The 20,367-nt window shown below is 37.8% G+C and overlaps 1 protein-coding gene across 10 annotated transcripts in view; it reads left to right on the plus strand.

Moving 5' to 3' along the window:
• MTMR3 (myotubularin related protein 3) overlaps window positions 1-20,367 on the plus strand; it is a 137,455-nt gene that overhangs the window by 86,597 nt on the left and 30,491 nt on the right. For 9 of the 10 annotated variants that reach the window (XM_029923021.1, XM_029923023.1, XM_029923019.1 and 6 more), the window contains 4 exons: window positions 6,766-6,855; window positions 7,259-7,375; window positions 15,918-16,000; window positions 17,954-18,120. In XM_029923021.1, the coding sequence (XP_029778881.1) occupies window positions 6,766-6,855; window positions 7,259-7,375; window positions 15,918-16,000; window positions 17,954-18,120 (457 nt within the window). Of the gene's footprint in view, window positions 1-6,765; window positions 6,856-7,258; window positions 7,376-15,917; window positions 16,001-17,953; window positions 18,121-18,335; window positions 18,471-20,367 lie in introns of those variants that run through there. The other variant, XM_029923028.1, reaches the window with a different exon arrangement.

Genomic DNA, 20,367 nt, shown 5'->3' on the forward strand with positions numbered 1-20,367 from the left:
AGCACAGAGTTTATGTGGGGCTCGAACTTACAAACCACAAGATCATGTCCTGAGCTGAAGTCAGTTGCTTAAACGACTGAGCCACCCAGGCGCCACAAGAGAAATTGTATTTTTGATGACCTTCAATACCAGTCTTTTTTTTTTTTAGTGTTTAGTTTTTTAGAGAAAGGGAGAGAGAGAGAGAGAGAGAGAGAGGGAGTGAGTGAGCAAGCATGAGCGGGAGAGGGGCAGGGGGGTGGAGGACAGAGGATCTGAAGCAGGGTCTGTGCTGACAGCTGTGAGCCTGCTTCAGGGCTTGAACCCATGAACTACAAGATCATGACCTGAGCTGAAACCAAGAGTCGGATACAACTGAGTTAGCCACCCAGGTGCCCCTCCAGTCACTATTCTTCACTGATATAGGGGTGCCTAGGTGATCTCATGGTTTATGAGTTTGAGCCCCATGTCTGGCTCTGTGCTGATAGTGCAGAGCCTGCTTGGGATTTTCTCTTTCCCCTTTACCTCTATCTCTGTCTCTCTCAAAAATAAACATTAAAGAAAAAAAAGAATAGTGACCTGGAGGGGTGCTTGAGTGTCTCAGTCAGTTAAATATCCTCTTCTCAGATCATGAACTTGTGGTTGGTGAGATTGAGCCCCATGTCGAGCTGTGTGCTGAGTGTGAAGCCTGCTTGGGATTTTCTTTCTCCCTCTCTGCTGCTCCCCAACTCATGCTGTCTCTCTTAAATAAATAAATTGGGAGAAAAAAAGAATAGTGACTGGAATTGACAATATGATTCTTTCCCTTTTTACTTTTTGTCAGGTGTTCCTACATATATTTCACTCTTAGCAATAGATAGTTTTTCTTTTTTTTTAATTAAAAAAATGTTTTTTAATGTTTTATTTATCCTTGAGAGAGTGAGAGAGAGAGCATGAGCAGGGTAGGGTCAGAGAGAGAGGGAGACACAGAATCTGAAGCAGGCTCCAGGCTCTGAGCCAGCTGCCAGCACAGATCCCTATGCGGGTCCTGAACCCACGAACTGTGAGATCATGACCTGAGCCAAAACAGGACGCTTAACCGACTGAGCCACCCAGGCGCCCTAGTTTTTCTTTTTTATCCTGAGACGCTGTACATGAATTTCATTAATAGGCGTTTTGACTTGTCAGCAGTGTCTGCTCCCTTATGTTCTTTAAATATTTATCTGTAATATTGACTTCCTTCTCAGGTGTGGATTTTACTGCTCTTACCTGCATAAGCTGATAGCAAAAACTAGCCTGGAATTGTGGTGATTAATCTTTTTTCAAGATTTTATAGGTTGTTCCACTGATCTTATGGAACTGGTAGAGACTAAGAAGTACCAGATTCCACAATTCCTAGTGTTCCTCAGTACTACTAGGAAATCGACCATGTGGAATATATACTTCTTAATATTAAGAAATTACTACTAACAGCCTAGGAGAAATTTGTTTGCAAGCCTCTTAGGAGGTCAAGACTTGCCAGTTTGTTTCTTCCTTCTTCCCTTTTGTCTCCTTTATCAACCATCTCAAGTTTGACTTTCTTTTTTACCCATGAAACTTAAAAACTATAATAAATTAGGCGGTTAATTCAGCTTACAGCCAATAATTTTTTAAAATTCCATTCTTCTGGAAGAATGTCAGTGAGTAGTTTGTCCTTGGTGATTAAGTGTGTATTTATGTGCAGGGGGGGAAATTGGCTCTAAAGCCTTACAGGCAATGTGAATTGACACAGTCTTTTAAAAAGAGCAATTATTTTATTTGACTATGAAAAATTCTTACTTCATACTCTTGCTGACTTAATTCTCTGTCCTATTAGGTTTAAAATCATTCCATTTTCAGTTTTCAGTAGCCATTTTGGTTCTATACATTGGCATGGATCGGCACCCAAGTGGATATGCCAGCAAAAATGGATTTGTAATGGCTTCTCAGTTTGATTTTGTTATTATAGCTTGCTACTTTAATTTTGTGCTCCTTAAAGGTCAGTAAAAAAAACAAGATCTGGTAATCACTGGAAGAAATAAGTACCTCTGTAAAAAGATCTTGAAGAGAATAAACATTTAGACCTAGATATTTGTGTGAGTTAGAAAGTTAATGTGATGCTGAGGAGGGATGTTTAAAGTGTACTTTTATGTAATAAGTTTTAAAAGCATTCCTCCCTCATAATATTTTCTACCTGTTGGTTTGTGAGAGAGATCTTCCTAAATTCAGGATTCCTCCTAACTTTTCTCTTAGTTCTAAGTGTAAATACTCAGTGTTCTTTTAGTCCAAGAGCTACCTTTTAAGAATGGAACTAGAATTGGTTAAAAGAAAAAAAAAGGTAAGACTTATAGAAAAATGAATTCCTTTCAAATATGACTTATTCCTTTACCCAGTCATTGACCTCAGGGGAAATGACTGAAGAGGAATAAAATGGAACGGATTGACACAGACTCTTCATCTAACAAGTTATTTTGGTATTTATAGGAGGCAAGCCATTTTACAAACCTTTGTATACCCTAAGTCATTGTATAACCTAAGTAATTATATTTTTAGAGACTCTGTGCCACATGATATAAATCTTACGAAAATGTACCACCTTCATTAAGCTTTTTTTTTTTTTTTTTGGCTGTAAGAAGCTGAGTAGAGGAGCGCCTAGGTGGCTCAGCTGGTTAAGCATCTGACTTGAGCTCCGGTCATGATCTCACAATTAGTGAGTGCAAGCCCCACATCAGGCTCTTTATTGTCAGCACAGAACCTATTTCTCCTTTTCTCCCTGCTCCTCCCCTGTCTCACATACTGTCACAGTCTTTCAAAAATAAACATTAAAAACAACATTATTTATAAAAAAGAAACCAAATTGATTTTTGTACTTTTGCTTTTGTAATTTTTTATCATCTATGACTTCTTAATTCGTCATGATGAATACCTCACAGTCCTTAGGGAAGTGACTGTATTAATATACAGTTTGTTTTAATATATAACAAGATTTTATTTAATGGTGACGGAAGTTGTGTAAATTTTTTTGGGTTTCATGAACCATTTATAAACTGGTTAAAGTTTTATTTTTAGAACTTGAAGTCACGGATTTCTTTCTACATTTTAAATATCAAATCTTAAAATTCTTGAGCTTTAAAATAAAATGGCTCCTTAGAGGGGATAGAATGGGTCCAGTCAGCTGGTAGCAACAATGCTGATTTTTTGGGTTGTAGAGATGGATGAGTGATTGTTACTCACGTTTCTGTATATAGCTCTTCTTGTCAAAGATTAGCACTGTAGGAATTGTTTTACAGAAAGTCTGATTTCAGATGAAACAGCTTTATTGGTATTTAGTATTGCAGTGTAGTAGAGCAACAGTTCTCTCAACTCTTTACTTTTACATTCCTAACTTACTGAAAACCCAAAGAGATTTTGCTTATGTGGGCTAGGTCTATCTATACTTACTCTATTAGAAATTAAATATGAGAAGTCTTTAAAATGTTCTTAAGTTCATTTAAAAATAACAGTAACTGGGGTGCCTGGCTGGCTCAGTTGGTAGAACATGTGACTCTTGATCTCGGTGTTGTAAGTACAAGCCCCATTTTGGGATACAGCTCATGTTTGGGTGTAGAGATTACATAAAAATAAAATCTTAGGGTACCTGGGTGGCTCAGTCAGTTAAGTGTGGACTTTGGCTCAGATCAGGATCTTCTGGTCATGGGTTTGAGCTCTGCATAAGGCTCTTTGCTCACAGCACAGAGCCTGGAGCCTGCTTGTGTGTGTCCCTCTCTCTCTGTCACTCCTCCACTCCCGTTCTGTGTGTCTCTTTTCTCAAAAATAAACATTTTAAAAAATTAAAAAAGAAAATCTTAAAAAATAACAGGGGTGCCTAAGTGGCTCAGTTGGTTAAGTATGTGGCTCTTGATTTCAGCTCAGGTTGTGATCTCACAGTTCATGAAATCAAGCCCTGTGTGGGGCTCTGTGTTGGGAGCTCACAGCCTGCTTTGGATTCTGCCCCCCCCCCCAAATAAATTAGTTAATTAATAAATTTTTAAAAACCCAGCTAAATGTTAACAAACATTTTTGATGAAAAATAACTTTTTTGTCCTCCAGAAATAGTGTAAAGAGTGGCATTATTTTCAATTTTTACAGATCTTTTTAATGTTTGGCTTAATAGATGTTTGCTACATCCTCATTTACTTCTGCATTTAATTTGTTAAAATATGTTGGGAAAAAAGTGTTGAAATATATGAAGTAACTACACACAAGTATGTAATTAGAAGAATATTTTAATAGTTTTTCTGTCTGGAAAATATTGTGTGTATTCTTCTGTTGTACCAAAGCTTGACATATAATACTTAAAAAATTTTTTTTAACTTTTATTTATTTTTGAGAGACAGAGAGAGACAGAGCATGAATGGGGGAGGAACAGAGAAAAAGGGAGACATAGAATCTGAAGCAGGCTCCAGGCTTTGAGCTGGCAGCACAGAGCCTAATGTGGGGCTCAAACCCACAGACTGTGAGATCATGACCTGAGCTGAAGCTAGACGCTTAACCAGCTGAGCCACCCAGATGCCCCTTAGAATACTTCTTTAAAGATAAGGGACACCTGGGTGGCCTATTTGGTTAACCGACTGACTCTTGATTTCAGCTCAGGTCATGATCTCATGGTTTGTGAGACTGATCCCCATGTCAGGCTCTGTGCTGACAGCATGGAGGCTGCTTGGGATTCTCTCTCTTCTTTTTTCTCTGCTCCTCCCTGTCCTTTCTCTTTCAAAAATGAATAAGTAAAACTTTAAAAAAAGATTTAAAATTAGTTGCTATGTGGAATCTGAAACCATATCAGTGAGCTTTTTGTATCCTATTACACTTTAAACCATTGGTCTGTGGCACCTGGGTTGCTCAGTCAGTTGAACGTTTGACTTTGGCTCCGGTCATGATCTCATAGTTTGTGAGTTCTTGCCCTGCATTAGGCTCTCTGCTGTCAGTAAGGAGCCTGCTTTGGATCCTCTGTCTTCCTCTCTTAAGCACCTCCCCCACTCATACTCTTTCTCTCTCAAAGATAAACATTAAAAACAACAAGAACAACAAAAAACTATGGGTCTGTCTTGCACTTTATTTTTTAATATTTTATTTATTTATAAAATGGTATTTAATGGAAAAAAAAACTTGTCAGCTTGTAACTAAAACATTTGTACAGATGCTTTACCTCAAGACAACCATAATATGTCAGTATGTGGCAGAAGTATTTGATGTTATTTTTTCGTATGAAAAAGACTTACTCGAAGGGTCAAAATTTAATAAAATGTTACCATTCCCCGCCCCCCCATCCCCCACTTTATCAAGGACATTCTAAGTGAAATTGGTGTCACTGCTTTGATTATACTAAGGTGCCATTAGTTTTATCTACTAATTCTTTTTGTATTGTTAGTACAAATGTCAATATAGTGGATAAAGGCAGGTAATGTCTTAGTATTACTGTGAAGGTGGTTTTGACCTCATAGAGCCCCTGATAGGGTCTCAGAATCTAAAGACCTAACTTTCAGAGCCTCACTAGTAGTGTTATTGTTATATGATTAAGATTGCTAATTAGGTAAAACCTTCAGTGTTATTTATAGGTAGGATTTTTTTTTTCTCTTTGAGGAGATTTAAAGAATTGTTGGAAGTAGGTTAAGCAGCACATGCAGAACTGTCTCCTAACTAGTGGTTATAATTCTTAGTGCTGTCAGAGGAACATGATATGGCTTTTGCTCTTATAAAATGTGCTGAACATATAGATTCTTTAATAATTTGTAGTCAGACATTCCAATAGATTGTTTTTCTCTTTTTCTAAACCATAAAAAGTCACAATATAAGACTTTTTAAAAATACAAATCATGATTAGTTCAAGTGCCACTGAGAATAGAAATTACTGCTTTCTTTTGAAATTGTTTTAATAGAAATAAATTTTTTTGTAATATAAGGAAGATTAAGCTAGGGATCGTGGTTCACACATGTTTTCAGTTTGAGGAATTCAGCTCTTAAACTCAAATTTTTAAAGAAACCTTTCCGTTATAGAGATTTCAGGGTGCTTGGGTGGCTCAGTGGGTTAAGCATCCAACTTCAGCTCAGGTCACGATCTTGCAGTTCATGGTTCAAGCCCTGCATTGGGTTCTTTGCTGACAGTTCAGAGCCTGGAGCCTGTTTCAGATTCTGTGTCTCCATCTCTCTCTGCCCCTCTCCCACTCATGCTTTGTCTCTGTCTCAAAAATAAATAAACTATAAAAAAAATTTTTTTTAAATTTCATATCTAACCAAAGTAGACACATTTAGTGAGAGCCCCCGCTTTACCCAGCTTTCTTCATCAGTTAATCCTCATGGACAATCCTGTTTGAACCAATTCCTGCTTCCTTCCTTCCTATCTTTCCCTCTCCCAGTTATTTTGAAGCAAATTCTAGGCATTATGTTATTTTATTCTTAAACAATTCAGGAAGTAGCTTTCAAAAAGTAAGAATTTAAGGTTATAACCTAAAGAGAAAAAACTATCTTGGTTTCTTTTACACGTAATATACTAACAACCTAATAGTGTTTAGTAAAAAATATTCTTAACCTCTTAGACCTTTTTTTTTTTTTGGTACCTATAGTATATTCTCTGACTAGAGATGCCTAATGTTTTGGATGGAACACTTTGAGGATGAATGCATTTTCTTTGAGCTTTCTTCTTGTTCACCTTGGTCACTGGACTTTTACTGTGATTATGCTGCTAGACACAGCAGAAAAATCAAATATGGATGACTAGGAGCTCTAAAATTATTTAAAGGTTTTGGATTTTTCCAGGATGAAGAGACTCGGCATAGCCTTGAGTGCATCCAGGCCAATCAGATCTTTCCCAGGAAGCAGCTGATCCGGGAGGATGAGAATCTTCAGGTAATTATAGGTGACTTTGATTATAAAATAAATAAGTATTTAGCATCATAGTAACGGTGTAGCCAAACTAATAAATTGAAGTCACGTGCTATCTAATCTTGTTTTTCCTTAAACCATGCACAAGGTAGAAATGCAAGCTTGAAAACATCTCTCTTTTTAGAAAGATGTATTTCCTGAGAATGCATTGTTTGAAATGATCGTCTCAGTCATTCCTTCAGTAATGTTGAATTTGAGTAACCAAGTTTATTTGAATTATGTGGACATAACTCATTCTCTCTAGGTTCTTTATTTACTGTATTCTAAGTTTGAGTGACAGGTTTTATCATTCATTCACTCAACCTGTGCTTGAAGACTTTGCTTTACTGTTTTAGAACTTTGAAAGGTTTATTCTTCCATTTTGAAGGTTCCTTTTCTTGAGCTTCATGGAGAAAGCACAGAGTATGTGGGCCGTGCTGAGGATGCCATCATTGCCCTTTCTAACTATAGACTTCACATCAAATTCAAGGAGTCTCTTGTTAATGTAAGTGATTACCAACTGTTTTCCTGCTAAAGTAGATGAAGAAAGGAAGAATTAAAGCTTGTTAATGTACTCAAAGGAGGAATGTTACGCACAGGGGTTGAGTATGAAAACACTGTGTGCTCTGCTTTTCTGTCAGTGAATTTAGCACTAGGTTAACAAGCAACTCTTATACTTCATTTAAAATGTTACATGTAGTTATCAGCTGAATTGTCCATTGTTTAGTAACACCGAACAATTTGTTCTAGGTAATGGTGTATCATTAAGCTTTATAAGGGTACAAAGGCTGAATAGGTTTTTATTCTTCAATCTTTAGTAGTTACCAGTTGGCTGAGTTGAGATAATTTCCAGGACCTAACGTCAAATGATGAGGTGTACTTTGAACTCAATATAGACTCTCATTATAGGATGAAGTTAACTCTAATGGCTTCTTAGTGGAATAGCATAGATGTTAAATACAATGTTTATTTGCATAATGGACTATATTACTGAAGAAAATGGAGGCTCTCAGATCTCAAGAGTGCATTTACCCTTTTCAGTTATGAGGGTACTTTCTGAACTGCTTCTTCAATGCACTGTCATCATTAATAGTTTTCAGTGAATGCGCCTTTTACCACAAAGATGAAAGTTCATGTACTTCCACCAAATGAATGCCTTCTTCCTTTTTCATTTGCTAGTATTGTGGCTTTCTTTCTGCACTTTGGTTTCTAGCACAGAGAAATGTATTATGGCATTTTATAAAAGCCCAGGGCTTTATTTTCATTCAGATTGTGTGTTTTTGGTGTTCATTTTGGGATTCTTTGAAATCTGTCACTTATTTTACTTAGTTGTCCAAAAGTTTCCTGATTTTTTTTGTCATACTCTTTCCTTTGTCAAAATGGCTGCCATTTTGTTTGAAATTGGCTTTTATTATTTATGTAGTATTGACTATTCTTCATAGTTAAGCATTTATATCCAGAAGACATTATGACTTGAATTCCTCTTGGCATCTAGATTCGAACTATGATCACAGCTATTAATGTTAGCTTTCTGTCCCATCAACTCAAAATAAATATTGGATTCATCAACGAGAGAGATGGGCTGTGTATTCATACCCTATAGCACTGTATTCAGAAGTGTCCGTTTGATATTGGGTGGCCATAATGGGGGGAACTGGATGGAAACTCCTATAAAATCCCAAGAACCAGATGCCCACCAGCTACTGTGGAAGTAAGGACAGTAATAATTGCCCAGTTTAATTTTGTGTTTAAATTCTGTTCATATGTTTGGAATTAATGAAATTGTAATTGCATGTGTGGATGTTATAGTTTCGTATTGTATTTTTCCATATAGTCCCCTATCTCTCAACTTGGTTTGTAGCCAAATATTTCAGAGGCTACTTTTAGATCTATTTGGAAATAGGGTCTGGTAGATAGGCGGTATGGATTTAACCAAGTCATTTACCAGCTGAAAGCCTTCAGTGATTCTTTACTATTTTTAAGATGAAATTACTTAGCATGGTATTAGGCTAAGCGGTGTGATCCTTGGTGCCTAACTTTAGTTTCTCTCGTTTTCCCCTTCTCCCCTTTGCATTACTAGTAAAACCACCCTCCTTGAAGTATTCAACCACACTTCACAACTCTGAATTCTCTCTCTGCTCTCTTGCTTGGGAAGTCTCTCTTCATCTGTTAAAACCCCGTTTAGTAGTAACTTGTGAAGCCTTTCTCAGTTTTCTCCCTGATGGTTTATTACCTTCGCCTCTGGCTCCTTTGATATCTCGAACACACCTTTACAACATTTATGAAATGTGTTGTGATTTTTTGGTTATTCATCTTTGAATCTTAAGAATCTAGCATGTTTTCTTGTGCCATGGTATTCAGTAAATATTAAGTGAATTGGAGTTAATATGGGCTTGAAATGGATATTAGACCATTTTTAAACCCCTGTTGGGTTTAAAGCTCATTTAAAAACAAATTTCTGTGTGAACAGAACTGCGTCATCATCGTCATCATCGACTCTAACAGTGGCTGTATGAGTAGGCTCTTCACTGGAATTGTTGGTCCTCCATTGTGATTGAGATACAGTGCTTAAGAAAACTTACTCCTGTTCTTACTTTTGACCCATTACATCACCTAAAAGTGTTTCCTCAGCATAAGAATCTTCTAAGGCTTAGAGCCTGCATGTCACTTAAAAATCCCGACAATGGCTTTGAACAGAGAAATAATAGTGCAAAATTATTTTGGCATTGCAGCGACTTTAAACATTCAAATTGAGAGATACAAGGGTTTCTCCATATAAGTAAATTAATCACAGTAGTAAAGTTCCTAAACCTCTGGTTACTCCAGAAAACAGTGGCTCTTCCTACATTAGGTCCTGGGTGGAGTCCAGAGAGTTGGTGATGTTGCCCCTCCTCCTTTCCTTCCCTCCTTCCCTCTCTCATCAGATAAGTCTTCCAATAAAATACATGCGATCAAGAGACACCCCCCCCCTTAAAGGTTATTATATTTAAATCAAACACATTTCAACCATCAAAGCCCAAATGTGCCAGTATATACCGTGGCATGCCCTGGTTTGCATCATTTTGTATGCTTTTAAGTCAGCACATTTAGCACATCTGAAAGGGACTTATTACCATCGTTTTAAATAGCTGCCTGATAGCATATATTTTCTTTGAGTTTCATGGCACATTGAATAAAACCTGTCAGTAGGTTTGGATGCCATTAGTATCATTACTTTAAACATATTCACTGGGTATCAGGTTTCCAAGTGGCTAAACAATCTCTGTAGTAGAGTTCATTTGTAATGTTTAAAGTATGAATTGCCCCCGTTCTCTGCTTTTCCCAAACTATATTTCTACATATGTACAGGTATATTTCTTTGCTCCGCTGATTTATAAACAAGTAAGTGTTGAAGTGGAATTCATGAAAGTTTAAAACAGTTTTTGTTGTATAATTCAATAGACTGCCTCTCAGTCTGCTGCTTCTGAAATCCCAGTAAGTAGCATGGGAATCCTAGGTGGTTTTTGCACCTGTGCTTTGGAACAAGTTGGTTTTGACTGTCAGATGCTCACCTTGCAAAGCAGCAAAATCTGTCCTCTCTGCATGAATCCCTTCCCTACTCTTACTCTACCAAGTTCTGGTGGTGCGCTGTGATGAGAGCAATTTGTGGAGTGAGGAGAAAGTCCCACGGTTTATACATAAACGGATGGGGTTGTGGCCTTTAAAAAATACAAAGTGAAATTCAACTAGGGATAAATGTAAAATCAAAAAGGACATTAAAACTTGTTTCCAGGCTGTTCCACTAATGCTTTTTAGGAAAAATGTGGAATTGTAGCAGCTGTAAACACTTAACTTAGTGTTTTTACACACTTTTTCATATTTTTTCCACAGCAAAAATCTTTATTCCCCAAGCATCAAAAGGAAGTTATTCTTAGCAGTTAATGCACCTTGGCTGCACCATTCATGTGCCAGCAGAGGTCTATGAATCAGTACTGAAGAGTAGCTTGTAAATATAAAAGGTGAGCAGTAAAGAGTTTGAGTCTTTAACTTGTGAGTCTTCCTGACTGGTTTTTATAGAAGATGTAGGGCTCAAATATTCACAGTCTATTACAGACTTTTGGTTTAGACTCTTTTTTTTTTTTTTAATGTTCTTTATTTTGAGAGAAAGACCAAGAATGTGAGCAGGGTGGGGCAGAGAGAGAGAATCCCAAATAAGCTCTGCACTGCCAGTGCAGAGCTGGACCCGTGGCTTGAACTCAGAGACCTTGAGATCTTGAAATCAAGAGTTAACCAACCAACTGAGTCACTCAGACGCCCCTGTTCCTGTCATTTTTACTTCAAATGTGTGTACAGGATTAGTACTTACCATTCATGCTATAAAAAGAGAGCATGTTTTAATTATGTTTTAAAAATGTTTAGTTTTTGAGAGAGCATGAGCTGGGGAGGGGCAGAGAGAGAAAGGGAGATGCAAAATCCAAAGCAGGTTTTATACTGTCAGTGCAAAGCCCTTTGTGGGACTCAAACTCATAAACTGTGAGATCATGACCTGTGCTGAAGTAGGACTCTAAACCTGCTGAGCTTTCCAGATGCCCCAGTATGTTGTTTTTAAAAGGTAGAAATTATCCCACTTTTAAATTCTGGTGCTTAAAAATAATGCACACGTGCATGCATTAGCACGTGCATGCGCACGTGCGCGCACACACACACACACACACACACCCAGAATGAAGTAAAATAATCATGCTAGGGTATGATGACATAAAATTTTCTCTGGAATGAGACAGTACTGTGGGTCTTTAATATTGTGCATGCTTATTAAATTTTTAACTGCTGCTTTCCTGCTCTTCTGGATTGATACTTTACGAATTTTGGTGTCTCTGATGTAACTGTTGGCCTTTTGAGGAATTAACAGCACTGAGTGTGTTTGTTTGATGCCTTGTTTTGAGCATGAGTTTGGTGGAGTTTATAAGAGGAAAAGCACTGTTAAGGAAGATAGAATTACCTGTCAGGTAGAGGAGAAAAGAGCAAAAAATGATCTGCTATGAGACACTGAATCAGTAGGTTAGGGACGATTTGAATGACTTAATTTTCTTCCTACTCTTCCATGGATATAACTGTCCCCAAGTCATCTTGGTTTAAATTCTGTTTTCCTCTTAAAGGCCCCTGGTGGAGAGACCACTTAATTCTCAAAGAAAAACTAAAGTAGAACTCCTACAGAAGGAGGTGCAATCTTATAGTGCAAGAAAGGAGTGTGTACCATTAAAATGGAAGGAGCCTGGGCGACAGGACAGACATGGCTTCTGGTCCTGACTTTGCCGCTAGCTTCTAGTGTAAAGTCTTAACCTCCCTGTTCGATGAAATGGCCTAGAATTGAATGGAATAGATTCAGTGACATAGAATTCAGTGGCATTGATGAGAATCTGTAATTATTTGCAGATGGGGTTGAATGTTGGGTGTGTCTGGTTATAGAAATGGTAAGAGATCCTTTTGATGTATGAGGAGATATGAGAAACCTAAAGCAATGGAGTAGGCCTTAAAAAAAAAGAGTAGAGAAATTTAGTGTGTTTTTGTTGAGTGTATGAAGAGGAAAAGAAGGCCTGCTTTGCCTTTTTCGAAGAGGAGGCAGTCTGGATGGGGGTTGGGGTAGAAAGAAGAAAAAAGGAAGATGTTCATTAGATATAAAATCAGATATTTCTCTCTTATATGTCTCTTTTCTTTTTGCTGCATATTAAACTTCCCTGCATGTGACAGTCTGCATGAGCATTAAAATCTGCTGTTTTCCATATCTATGACTTGAGTACACATGGTTGTTTCTGTTGACTTGCCAGTAGATCTGCATACTAGTGTCTGGTATTTTTATCCGTCTTCCTTAAATTTGTGATGTTAAAAATGCGTGAAGATTCGCATATCAAATGCATTTTAGGTAGTGAATATTTCACATGCTCTGAGGTATTTCATTACTCTGGAAGCCTGGACACAGGGCCTTGGGGTCTCAGACAATAGTAGGAGATGTCAGGCTTATCTCTTCTTTGTAGCACAGTAGCTTAGACTGGTCCATCCCCTCTAGCAACTGCTAATAGTATTTTTCAAATTTTATGGTTATCAGAATAGGTGATTGAGGGGTACCTGGGATTTAGGTGACTGCTCAGAGATCAGCCTCTCCACATGGATTTGTAAAACTCACTTTCACTCCACTCTAGGCTCTTTGTATTCCCTCTGCCTGGGAACATCCATCTGATGTTTGGAAAACATATAGGAAGTTTGGAAACTTGTCCGAGGAAGTCAGGAAGCAAGCAAAATTTTAGTTAAGTAAAAATTTTAGAAAATTGAAATTAGAATTCTTAACTGCCATTCTGGCAGCCACTTTTGGGAAGGGAAATGTGGGTACATTTTAAAAACAGCAACAACAAAGCAATATGAGAGTCTGTTACAGGCCAGAGGACTGGCCTACAAATAAATCAGGATCCTCTTTCATTCTCTGTCTTTTTAATCTACTCTTTAGAATTCTGGTTATCCCTACTGATTGGTATATATTGTTATTTTTCCCTTCTGAGATGTATAGGTCTTGAAAGAATTTTTAGCTGCATCAGCCGCTGTTTCTCTAGCACCTTGTAGTTAATAACAGACTTAAAAAACAGAGGGCCAAAGCTCCTTTTTTATCAGAACATGGCAAGATTTCTTTTCTTACCTTCAGTCCTGTCACATGTATAAGGACATTTTGTAGATTATAGACTTAGAATTAAGCAAGAAGGCTCTGGTTCTGAGGTAGAAACTCTCAGTCATTATCTGTATTATATTTTGTTTTCTTCTCTTTTTTTAATCCCTGCCCCAGTTTCTGTTTCTTGTCCCAGACATCCAGCACTGGGCTTCTTTTTGATCCTCACATCATCATTCTGAGATGTCTCTGCTGATGCTGGCAGCTGCATGGTGGGGCAGGGTTTGCAGGAAGTCTGTTTCTGAAACTGGCTCACCTAATATGAGGGCTACCCTGTGCAGGTAGCACGCTCTTGTTTCTGTGTTGGAGGAGACTGCCTTCCTCTTCTCATGCTGAACATGAATTGTTGGAATGCATTCCCAGAGCTACATTTTGGCTGGGCATGATACAGTTTAAGAGGCAGTGGTCTATCTCTTCTTCAAGGAGTGAGTGTATCCACCATTATTTTATCAGACTCTCTTTAGAAGTTTTGGAGGGGCACTGGGTGGCTCCGTTGGTTAAGTATCCAACGGAGGGGTGCCTGGGTGGCTCAGTCAGTTAAGCGGCTGGCTTCAGCTCAGGTCATGATCTCACCATTTGTGGGTTCAAGCCCCGCGTCAGGCTCTGTGCTGACAGCGAGCCTAGAGCCTGGAGCCTGCTTTGGATTCTGTATCTCCCTCTCTCTCTGACCCTCCCCTGTTCACACTGTCTCTCTCTGTTTCTCAAAAATAAATAAAAAGCATTAAAAAAAAAAGTATCCAATGGAGATCGATCTCTCTCTCTCTCTCTCTCTCTCTCTCTCTCTCTCTCTCTCTCTCTTTCTCTTTCTCTCTCTTTTTTAAGTGTTTATTTTTAAGAGCGAGAAGGAGTGCATGTGAGTGTGGGAGAGAGGGGAAGAGAGAGGAAGACCGAGGATCTGAAGTGGACTCCACACTGACAGGAGAGCCCTATTTGGGGCTCAAACTCATGAACCGTGAAATCATGATCCGAGCTGAAGTCGGATGCTTAACCGACTGAGCCACCCTGGCTCCCCAAGCGTCTGACTCTTGATTTCGGCTTGGGTCATGATCTCCTGGTTCGCATGATTTAGTCCTGAGTCTGTTCTGACAGTGTGGTGCCTGCTTGAGATTCTTTCACCCCACCCTTTGCCCCTCCCCTACGTGACTGACTCTGTTTCTCTCTCTGTCTCAAAATAAACAGACTTTTATTTTTTAAAGAAATTTTGCGACTTTAGTTTTTAATTAAAAAAAATTTTTTTAATGTTTGTTTATTTTTGAGAGACAGAACATGAGCAGGAGGAAGGCAGAGAGAGAAGGAGACACAGAATCTGAAGCAGGCTTCAGGCTCTGAGCTGTGAGCACAGAGCCAGATGTGGGACTCAAACTCACGAACCGTGAGATCATGACCTGAGTCAAAGTTGGCCACTTAACTAACTGAGCTACACAGGCGCCCCAGATAAACATTTAAAAAACACAGCATTCATATATAGACGTTTTGGAAGTTGCTTTTTGAAACCAGGGGTTGAGTCAAGGTGAATTGAGCAAGAGGGAGGAATCTTAGTCAACTTGAGGATTTGTCACCTTGTTCAAATGCTTTTCCTATCTGCCTCTTTTCTTCCATACCTCTCCACTGTTGTTCTTAGAGTCTGCTTACCGTATTGTCAGGGAGAGAACCATTCCATCTTGTTCATACCTCAAGTCCCACTCAGCTTGTCTGATCTTTTGAAGCAAATTAAGTCTGGCTAGTTTCAGGACCTTTGACCACTGAGTGACCTGCTCTAGCACTTTTGATACCTGTGGGTCTCATCTGCTTATCAGAGAGCCTGACAAACAGCCACATCTTTTCTGTGCAGCTTGCAGGCAGTCGAGATCTCCAGTCTTTCAAGATGCTCCTTTGCTACAAAGATACAAAGCCACAAGCCCAGTTTGTCATTTTGGGGCAAATAAGTATAGTCCCACTGCCACCTTGATTTGCGCTTCTTTTTCTGTAAATAAGAAAGATTGCCATTCTAGTTCCTGTCAGTTTCTTTGTCATTGCAAATCACAGTTATAGTATGTAAAGTAGTACTTGGAGAGATTGTGAGTTTGATGCTTGAGAAATGGCATATTACCCTGTTTTTCCAGAGATGGTGCCTTCTCCTTATTTGTTGTCTTCATGCTCAGACATGACTTGAGGCTGTTAATTTAGAGGAAAAGAAAGGGAAACCCTAATTCACTCCATAGTAAATCACTTGAATACTAATGATACACATAAATTTGCAGTTCTATTTGCTGCTTTCCCCTGTAGAGTTTGAATCTTTCTTCTTCAACCTATCTAGGGAAGTGCAGGGTCAATGCCTTCTTGACTAAGGGTACTTCATCTTTTTAAATTTCAGGTTCCATTACAGCTTATAGAAAGTGTTGAATGCCGAGATATATTTCAGCTTCATTTGACTTGCAAAGACTGCAAAGTTATCAGGTATGTGATATGTTTATGCTGCTATTTAGTGTGGAAAATATGTATTTTTAAAAGAATAAATCTGTGGTTTGGTAACAGAAAAATCACTTTTGAGGGTCAGCCTTGTTAGGAATATTTTCTTAGTAGTTAGTGCCTGAAATACTTATCTTTAGGCTACTTTGCAAACTATTTGAAAAGTGTTTTCTAATTTTTTATTTGGAAATTATTTCAGATCTACAAAAGAAGTGCAACAATAAAATATTACAAAGAACAGTAATACTAACGTTTTACTCCATTTGCTTTATTGTTTGCAGGGGCTGTGTGTGTGTGTGTGTGTGTGTGTGTGTGTGTGTGTGATTCTTTTTCTGGATAATTTGAAAGTAAGTTACATAATCCTGGCTTTTTATCCTGAAATGCTTTGATGTGCTTTCCTAAGAATAGGGATATTTTCTTACATAACCATGTTGTCATTATCAGCTTCACAACTTTACACTCATAATACTTTTATCTGGTCTGCTATCCATGTTCCAATTTTGGCACTTGACCTAATAATGCCCTTTCTAGCATTCCTCTTCAGAACAGGGTCCATGCAAGGTCAGGTATGGTATTTAGTTGCCGTGATTCTGTTGCCTTATTTAATCTGAAGCATTTTTCACCATCTTTCTTTGTCTTTACTGACATTCACATTTTGAAGAACATAATCTTTTATTTTAATAGAATGTTTCTCATTTTGTGTCTGTCCAGTGTTTCCTCATGATTAAATTGAGGTTGTGTATTTTCAGCTACAATACTGTATGTGTGAGGTTATGTCCTTTTCAGGTACTGTATTGCATCTGGAGGTAAACAGTGTCCATCTTTCCCTGTTGCTGATGTCAGTTTTGACTACTCTTGTCAAAGTGGTCACCTGCTTTCTGTATAATTTCTACATTTTCTCCCTTGGAATTGATAAATAGTCTGTGGGAGGAACTTTAAGACAGTGAACATATCCTGCTTCTCATCAAATTTCTCCATAGATTCAGCATCCATTATGGTTTTTATCTGATGTAATTTTTACTGTAGTGTTTAAAAAATGATGCCTACAATGTGTTTTAAAATTTAGTAGCTCTAGAAGTTCTAAATTCCTCCCATTTTTAGTTTACCGCCTTGATTAACTTTGGAGTGCCGGTAAACATTGTGTGTTGACGTATTGATGAGCCACATTGATTGGGATGAGGGAGAGGTTTAAGTGGCCTCCTTGGTAAATAAGTTCCTTTATAGCCATTGAGATTTGGCTTGTTTTTGATAGGTACTAACTGCAGCTTGTTTATTAGTTGCTCAGTTTTAAACACTGTTGGCATTTGAAAAGGTGAAGTATCTTTTGCCCTAATTCTTTTAATCTAGCTATATGTGCTGAAAATTGCAGTTGATAATCGAATTGTTTGGTTCTCTACATGGTCACAGCTGAAAGTTTCAGTGTAATATATCTTATTTTGGATGTACAGTTGCCGATTTATTCTAATGGCTGAGTAGAATGATTTTGAAATTATCTAACTGGCCAAAAGTTGCACTGTGATTTATTTCTGAGCTTGGCCTAATAGGTTATAACAATAGAATGAACATTCTCTAAACCTATTTCTTGACAACTATGAAGCTTTTATAGAAGATATAGAAGAAAATCTTACTCATGGAAGAGAAAACTGCCATTTTACTTTAATAATTACCATTAATCAATCGTAAGCAATTTCATTAGTCTAAAAAAAATAAGTTTTCCACCTGTCCATTTTTTCCCCCTTTTTGACATTTTGCATCATTGGCTAAAACTTTTTGGGCCTGTAATTATTACAAATGATAAGCATGCAAATAACGACCTCTGATACTTTTCTTTACTGTAGCTGTCACTGCTCTGGGAGTTAGGTACTTTTGAAATGGTGGCTTCCCTTATTGACATTGTCAGCTCTCTTTTAATTACATCCATATTTGTTTGGTTTTACAAAGGTGTCAGTTCTCAACCTTTGAGCAGTGTCAAGAGTGGCTCAAGAGACTGAACAATGCAATCCGACCACCTGCTAAAATAGAAGATCTCTTTTCATTTGCATACCACGCGTGGTGCATGGAGGTCTACGCCAGTGAAAAAGAACAACATGGAGACCTGTGCAGACCAGGTAGACCTTTCTAAAATGTGCAGTGGTGGTTTTATTGAACTACTGTTTGAGGTATCCTTAACATGAAATGGGACTCCTAAGCATTCATTCAATTTAAAAAATATATTGAGGAAGCCATTTATCTTCTCTGTGCTTTAATTTCCTTTGTTGTTCTTCAAACTGAGACATTCCTGTTCTTCCTGTCCAAGGTGATCAGGGTATCCTGAAGATTAAATCTGTTAATGCTGGAGAGTTCAATTCAGTAAATATTTGAGTGCTTCCTATGTACTGTACTGGTCAGAACATTTTGGAAACTATGAATCTACAAGGTGATGGCCATTGTAACTGGTTGGAACTTACTCTGAGTAAAGGTTGTATTTTGTTTCTTCCTGGTATATACAGATCCACACTAAGTTAACCTGCTGTCACTTACAAGAAATCTTATTTTACTTCAGTTACTTGGTTTAAGTGTGTGTATATGTATAGCTTTTTCCTTTTTATATATTTTTACTGTGGATTACAGAGGGAAAACTTGCTCTTAATAAAAATACTGTGGTGGCATTTTTAAAGCCAGTCAACCTGGCCTGGTTCTTCTGTCTCCACCCAGTATTGTTGAGTGGTGGTGGTGGTGATGGCTACAACATTACTTACCAAATATGAGCATACCCGACAACCACATTCTTATAAGTCATCTTTAGGGTGAGACAGCGCTTGAGATATTTCAAAGTGATGCCTTTGTATAATCTGTTCCAACACATGAGATCATAAGCATAGACTCTGAAGAGTTGAAGCTATTAGTTTATTTAGTTTTTCAGTAGTTAATACGGCCTTTTATGGAGTCTTCTCTGCCTAGCCTGTTAAGAGTAGAATGTGTCAGAGAGGAGGGAAATAGGAAAATTGCATTATTACCTTGTATTCATATAAATCTTAGTTTCTGACTGTTAATAGTTAAGAGAGTCACATTGTAGCCAAAGCTCTAAGTCTTAATCAGCTTTGGAAGAAGTCTCAACATTGTTATTGGAAGTTTACTGGTGAAACTTGCAAAAGCCTTTACAAAACTCTTGACTCTGCTTTTAGACCCATTTCAGACTCTAAAAAAAGGAATGGATTAAAAGCTTAAATCTTCTCTCCCACATGCTCACTTTTCTTCATTGGAGCCACCTTCTTGGTGATTGTTCTGTACTTGAGCATTAGGAAGGAGTCTATGTGATAAACTGCCAGTGGTAGTGGTGCTGGTGGTGATTTTGCCAGTGATTATTTTAAAGTATCTATGTGTTTACGCTAAGATGTAGGTACTAATGTTAAGAGTCATTAATTAAAGTACTTTACCTTTTGCAAAGACTTGGAGCTGTATGTAGGTGGGGAAAATTTCATTAGTGAATGAACTTGGAAATTGTCATAGTTTTACAGTTTTTAGATTGGGATTATAAGTGAAAGACTATCTAATATTCTTGATGATCAGTATTCCTTGCAATTTGTAGACAGATGAGACAGATGGCACCCCAATTCGGATAGCTTTTTTCCTATTTCAAAGCCCACATCACTTCTAAAACTTTTACAGAATAGGATGCATTCAGCTGATTCTTTCTTCCTGCATCTCTGTACCTCATCTTTTTATAGCTCTCCTTCAAGAAACCTATAATACCTAGTTTAAACTCAAGAAAAGCAGTTTAAGTAGGAAGTAATTTTATAGAATTGTCCTTCATTCAAGTAATTGCTGTTTGCTGTTCTGAAGCTCCACTCCCAGGGAGAGCAAAGCTTTATACTTTGATCACCAAAGCAGTCTGCTTTGTGCTTTTATTTGTTATTGTAGTTTTTCCCAGCCCCCACCATTTACTTTACTGCCTATAACACTATGTATTAGAGATACTGCTTAATGGTTTTTTGATTGTTTTACTGCCCTAGGACTCAGTGTGTTTTCAAGGAAGAAGGTTATTTCACATTTAATGACTTTGATGTTAGGTTCATGTCTGCCTTTGTAGCTCATTGTCTTTAGGAAGAGAAAGACAGTTTCATTAGGGCAAAATGTAGGCATATTTGTTTGGGTGGATATTCTTACAGATGCTCAGCACTTTACTAGTAGTATGGTGTTTCCTGAGATTCCTACATACTTGGAGTTATCTCTTCTCTAAAAGTCTGTAATCTATAAGGCCCTGAAAGTCAAAAGATTTTTTCTTATTTGGTGCTTTGATCTGGTCTGAGCTGATATGAAGCTGTTTGTTGCTTTACTTATCCCATTTAGCATGAATTATCCATGAATTTCACTGT

This window comes from Suricata suricatta, chromosome 14 (assembly GCF_006229205.1).
Source record: "Suricata suricatta isolate VVHF042 chromosome 14, meerkat_22Aug2017_6uvM2_HiC, whole genome shotgun sequence".
NCBI classification, from domain to species: domain Eukaryota; kingdom Metazoa; phylum Chordata; class Mammalia; order Carnivora; family Herpestidae; genus Suricata; species Suricata suricatta.